The sequence below is a fragment of the Rhyacophila brunnea genome, unplaced genomic scaffold (assembly GCF_057557595.1).
Source record: "Rhyacophila brunnea isolate RB1 unplaced genomic scaffold, BYU_Rbru_1.0 scaffold_3, whole genome shotgun sequence".
NCBI classification, from domain to species: domain Eukaryota; kingdom Metazoa; phylum Arthropoda; class Insecta; order Trichoptera; family Rhyacophilidae; genus Rhyacophila; species Rhyacophila brunnea.
This window is the reverse complement of record NW_028232965.1, coordinates 50291607-50298240: the sequence shown is the minus strand read 5'-3', so window position 1 is coordinate 50298240 and position 6634 is coordinate 50291607. Positions and strand designations below refer to the sequence as shown.

At 29.6% G+C, this 6634-nt stretch overlaps 1 protein-coding gene across 1 annotated transcript; it reads left to right on the top strand.

The window, feature by feature from the left end:
• The first annotated feature begins 1406 nt into the window (after positions 1-1406).
• Positions 1407-5082, top strand: ave (sterile alpha motif domain-containing protein aveugle). The gene is made up of 2 exons (XM_085952237.1): positions 1407-1685; positions 2943-5082. Exons 1-2 carry the CDS (start codon positions 1581-1583, stop codon positions 3111-3113), a joined length of 276 nt encoding a protein of 91 aa, XP_085808363.1. The 5' UTR covers positions 1407-1580; the 3' UTR covers positions 3114-5082.
• The last annotated feature ends 1552 nt before the right edge of the window (positions 5083-6634 follow it).

Genomic DNA, 6634 nt, shown 5'->3' with positions numbered 1-6634 from the left:
TATGTGGAAAATTTAATGCCAGAGAATATTGAAAAAAATATTGTAACTTATTTTTTCGGACAAAATAACAGCAAGTAGTGTTTAAGAATTAATAGTTAAGTGTGTCGTTTTTGTTTTTTTAAGTTGTGTTTAATTTTCATAGTTAGTAACTATTTTGAAAATTGTAATTGTATAACATTATATTGATTATTTGTGTTTTTTTGTTATTGTATTATACCTATTGCTTAAGATTATTAATTTGTTATTCGATTTTTTATCGGTAATATTGGGTGAAGTGGGTATTTAAAACATTTTTCCATAAAAATGTGAATTTTTAACTGCATATTTCTATGGTTTTAGTGCATATTTCAATGATTTTAAGTGCATATGTGTATGCATATAATCATGTTTTTTGTTGCATATAAATCCGCTCCCTAATTATTACATTAATATAATAATGAATGATCTGCAATATTACTATCACACAAATATATACTAACTTAAATATAATTTGTAACTTTCCATGTTTGCATAGGTAGGTCTTTCTATATGAGGAATTCTTATTCTAATTGCTAACATAGTATAATGGAATGGGGAGTAAAAATATAAATATCGTAGCTATCTTTTGTATTTCTGGGAGATAAATTATGATTTTTCGACTAGTTGACGTAACTGCATATGCACACACCATTTTTTTTTTTAATAAATAAAGTTATAGATGTTTAAAAGGTACAATGTGACTAACTGACAATTGAGAATAAGGTTATAAACATATTATATTTTGTCTACACGAGACGAGTGTAAAAATAAGTAGGGTCGTATAAACAAAATATTTTGTGCTAGGCGGAATAGTGCAATTTATAGTAGGTACAGCTGATATTTAATACACCGATCAATTTTTCCAAAATTAATGAAAATATAATCTATCATGTTATTATAATTATTATAGTAGGTAATAAAATATTGTCAGATTCTTCTGGCAGTGCAAAGCGACTCATTTAGGTGTTGGTATCGTTACTTTCAAATTACACTAACGCCGTTCCAAAGTGATTTCGTCGTAGTCGCAATGCCAGAAGAATATGTCATTCCTCTACATCTGACACGTAGTGCATTATCGTGACCTCAATATAGTAAATTTTATTATGATTTATTATATTATTTTGTTGGTGTCAGAAGACCAAATATTTGAGAAACTTACGCTAACGAATTTCATTTTTTATTACGTCAACACTGACTGACAGAATTTGACAATTAAATTGGAACATGGAGATAAAAAATATTGCTTTGTTGTCTTTAAAAAAAAAAAATTCTTGTCGATTGATAGTTTTGTGTAATGTTAAATTAATTTTACATTTGTGTAAAATAAAATAAAATAGTTTTATTTATAATATTTTTAGTTATTGTCTGGCAGCACTTGAAATTTGAATCTAATGTCAAAGTGACAGCGGAAAACTAAACATAAAAACTAGACATAATATTATTATTTTATTATATAATATTTGTACTGCTGTCAACATACATAGAATTTGTATACAAATAGCGATGTATATTATTTAAGAGCACTTCGTTCAAAGTATAAAATGTTATTGTGAAATATATTCATGAAACCAAAAGCAGTTTATCTATGGACTGTTACTGATGTTCAAAAATGGCTTCGAAGACATTGCGGAGACTATTTTCTCCTATACTCTGAGAAATTTTTAGTGGTGAATATCCATCGTTGCTATTATTAATCAACTAATTTAACCTACCTACTAAATCTATTAATAATATTTCTCTTACAGTGGTGATAACAAGTATACACCTTTACATTGTTGCTTTATTTAAAAATAAACAAATATTATTACTGCCAGATTATTACCAATAATTACGCAACGCGCAGACACAACCACTGATCACAGTACTGACTACTGTCTTACTGCACCTCGTTGCGTTCACTGTTGCCCCAGCACTCCCCCCGTGTATATTAGCGTACACGCGAGACACTACAGTGTGACTCAAGTGACAAGTAGATAGTTATAGTAGTAGTGCACATGCAGACATTTAAAGGTTCAACCACTGCGACCTATTGCACCCATGAATGGTCTGATTATATTATACAAGTTATACATAATTTCACATAGCATTAAAATTTAGCATAGAAATCATTGCATATTTTATAACTTAAAATAAAAAAAAAGTAAGTTACCATATTCATTTCTAAGCCAAGTATCCATATGGACCTTCACAGAGTGGAAGTTATAGTATTAACCACAGAACAAATTAATGAATAGAAATGTAAAAGCCAAGTAAAAAAACGGCATCGACTGTTCCCAATAATTGAAAGCATGTTACATTAAAGTGACAAACTAAAATACATATTATTAACTATTGAAAATAGCATATTCTTTAACACATGTTTAAGTTTATCACATATTTTTCCACACTCGAGATATTTAACCTGTTATACCACATCCAGTAGGGTAAGACAGTTAACATTAATTTTGTGTTCCCAGCTGTCCCAAGACTGTTATCGGCAGCTATTGAGGGTAGTATTGTATCAAAGTATTAGCACTTATTGTAACAATTACAATATGTTAGTTGTAATAATTGTTACAATAAGTGCTGTGTTTTAACAGCACCTCTCTTGGGTGTGCTAAATTTTAGAGCGAGATAGACAATTTTAACTGTTTAGATGACTAACTTATTGTAACAATTATAATACTTTGATACCAACATATGAAAAACTACCCTTGATAGCTGCAGATAGCAGTTTTGTATAGAATAGATGCGCTGGTATTAACAGAGTTTATGAGAAATGGTTATTAGCAATTCACCCAACCAATTGCGTCCTTGCATTGAATTAAATACAGAATTATTTAGAAAATAGTTCATTGAAACTTTGCATATAATATTATGACTACTGGCTACCTATTTACCATTTATATATTTTTGTGTCTCATTATATATTTTTTAAATTTCAGCACGATATAACAGGTCGAGCACTTGTTAGGATGAATGACAATACTCTGATGAGACTAGGAATCGCCGACGCCAGCCACAGAATGGCTGTTTTGAGAGAGATTATGAAACTTAGATTAAAAACTGACAGAATAGAAATTGCAGATTTACAGTTCAGGAACTACGAAATATAAACATCTTCTATTATTTCAAACAATCTGTTGTACCTTGCATAATGTAAATCGTCTATTTTCAAAAACCAACAAATCCGTAATTCAATACTTGTGGTAAAGAATATTTTTATGTGTCAAGCACTGGTTGATTTTAACATTATATCCTTAAAACAGTATGGATTAATCATTTTAAATAATTGGTCTCTGTAAATCTTTCACTTCCCAAACATTTTTTTCATAGGTGTTTTAAAAGTTTTTGTGATTAGAATTCAGGTTTGCGTAAAATAGACCAAACTGGGGAAGACAATTTAAAAAAGCCAGGCCCCACGACAGGTTGTTACGCCACGAATAAATGTATATATTTTGTGTTATAATTTGACGATATGTGGATTTGTGCATTTTTGAAAATAGACGACTCACATAGTATGTAAAATAGAGAGTGTTCCTAGGGTACAGACTGCTTCAATAGTTAAATTATTAATTGTATGAATACTTTTAAATGAATCATATATTGCCACCAGTGGCGAAGGATGGGTGTAGGCTGTTAAAATCTGACGTAAATAGTGCACACTAAACTTTCTTGGTCATACATATCTGTTTTTATTGAACTAAAGCTACAATGTGCAGAGAGTGTTGGTTAGTTTTTAGTGGTTTACACAGGGTTTTATTGAATTTAAAAACTAACCAACACTGTCCGCACATTCCAGTCTTAGTTAAATGAAAACAAATACATATGACTGACAAAGTTTAGTGTGCACTATTTATGTTGGAACTTAACGGCCTACCTCCACCCTTCTCTACTGCCGCACTGAAATCTTAACACATTCAATATGTCAACAAAAAGTGAATTGAAGCGCATAGTTTCAAATCCCTCTAAAACGGTTATTGAAAAATTTTGAGTTAGATATGTATTTAGATGGATATTATTGTTACCTATATGATGGCCAAAGATTGAATTTTAAAAAATGCCAAAAACCGTCATTACGTATGATCAAAAATTAGGGTAAATTTCAAAACCCGCTAAAGTGGTTGGGTGTGCTTTTCAAATACCCCTAAAACAGATAAGACAAAATACTCTTTAGAATGTATGAATTAAATAATAAATACATAAAGTTCACAGATTTAATAGATATGAGTTTATCTCATTTTTCTCAAAACTACCTATAATCGTTTTAGAGGGTTTTGAAACTAGTGGCTTCAATTGAGAGAGATTTTTAATGAACTTAGCAATCGATTATTTTAATTAATTTAAAATATAAAATAGATTATGCATTCATATTGACGTGTGCATGTTTGTAGATTAACACAGATAATAAATTATGTAGTAACAAAAATGTGGGAATATACCTATTTAGGTTATGTACTAAACGTTGCAAATAGCTTTCAATGATAATATTATTCTTGTTAATGGAGTAGACAAGGATTTATATTGAAAGTACCGAACTGTTGTATGAAATTTACATACTATCTACCAGCATTAGCTATTTGCTGAGGAACAGTACCGTATCCAACGTTAATCTAGTAATGACATATACGTTTCAAATTCATCTGCCTATCAACTTATATTCATATATCCACTTATAGTGGATTGATTTACCAAGGTGATTAGTGTTATGTGACTTTAATAGCTATGTGAATCCACCAATAAGGTAATATGATTTTGAAATAAAAACCATTTCTTCACCATAAAATATTTTATAACATATTACTATGGGACACTGCTGATAATATTCTTAAATTACACACATTGTTTATGCCAATGAATTTCAAAATCATCGATCTCTTAGTAAATATAATAAATTTATTTTATATTACAAGTAGCAACACTCGTTCAATAAAACAAATCTTTTAAAAATTAGTGTAAAACTAAGAAATTCCTAACTTACACTGTGCCTTTTTTGGAAACAATAATAATTAATGATATATTATAACTTGTTGTATTTATGAATAAATTCAAATAAAACATACGTTTTTAATAAACTACTTTTTATACCTTATGTTTGTTGTGTTTTACTGCCTACGTCTTTTAAATACATAGATCGCATTTGCCGACTAAACTAAAAATCAAAGGTATTCCCTGCATTTTTTGGGAATAAAGATAAATTACCCTAAATAGGATACAAGTGAAAATATCAGGGGTAAGTAATAGTCTAAAGAAATACAATTAAAAAGTATAAGAGTATAATAAGACCTATTAACATAATATTTATATTTTTAATGTTTTTAAAATTGTGCATATAGAAGCATCAAATATACTGCTGTCTTTTGCAGCAAGCTATCTTTGTGAAAACAGATTTTCTACCCTGGTGAACTTGAAAATAAAATACATTCAGAAATTGCTTGGACCCCGAAGACAGCATACAAGTTACTCTGATATCAATGTTTTGTACAGCTATTTAGGTGCCTGAGAAATGTTTCAGTTCTTGGTCTTGTACCTACGTGTGCTATTAATTCTTATCACACCATGTATGACCTTTTGCATATTTTATTAATATTTGACCTTGAGAAAGATTTGTTTTGGTTCAATTCCAACAACTTTTAGGTAGTACTCAAAATAATTTACAGACCTCAGATTTAAACAATTCCATATACAAAGGGAAAAAAATAAGGTCTGATTATGGTAAATGGAAGATTCTGCACACAAACATATATTCATACTTTTAAAAACTTCAACATTGGATTTTTTAATATTGATGGCATGAGCATAACAATTATTACAAACAGGATATGAGCCTAAATGATGTTGAAATATATTTTTTTTATTATAAGTACAACACTGAATACATACGGGATTTAAGAATGTTAAATTCTTATACTTTAGTTTTTGGCTTTTTACTTCCATTTCTAGTAGGTCGGTATATTAAGATACATTTAAAAAGTATTAAAATCACAGTATTTTTTTTACATAATTTAATTATTTTACTAAATTTATTGTCATGTAAATAGAGACTAGAGGTTGTGATCGACAAATCTCGTGTCCCGAGAATTCTCGAGGCCGAGGCGAATTCTGAAACGGCCAATCTCGAGAAATATTTCCGAAAATTGTAATTTTTAGAGAAATCGTCAACGAGATTCTCGAGAATTTGAGTAATAAAATTTTCACTAGACTTAAGCTAACGACCGTAACCGGAATTTAAAAGACACAGACAAGAAAATTAGATTTCTCGGTAAAAAAAAAAAAGTATTTGACTTTCATTTTGAATGATTTTTTTTTAATTTTCCAATAAAAAAATATTTTTGAAGAAAGATATATAATTTTTTTTTAAATCGGCAAGAAGAGATGACGAAGAATCATGAGAATTCTTGTGAAATTAAAAAACCAATCTTATATTCTCGAAAACACAAATAGTCGACAGATTCTGAATTATATCTTTCTTACTCACTTACATTTTATTTAATCTCTTATAATATTGTAGACAATCTTCTATTACTAAAGCTTAAATTAGGTACATTGGCAGATTCTCAGGCCCAGTGACGTCCCGTGGCGGTAGGCAGATTGAGCGTCGCTTGGGGGCGGCAGTTACTCGAGGGGCGGCAAATCG

What these genes read in the sequence shown, in the direction of transcription:
- ave (XM_085952237.1), top strand. Translation starts at nt 1,581, where the DNA reads ATGAAACCAAAAGCAGTTTATCTATGGACTGTTACTGATGTTCAAAAA. An exon ending in ACTCTGAGAAATTTTTAGTG is followed by an intron (nt 1,686 to 2,942) that starts GTGAATATCCAT and finishes TTTAAATTTCAG; the next exon opens with CACGATATAACAGGTCGAGC.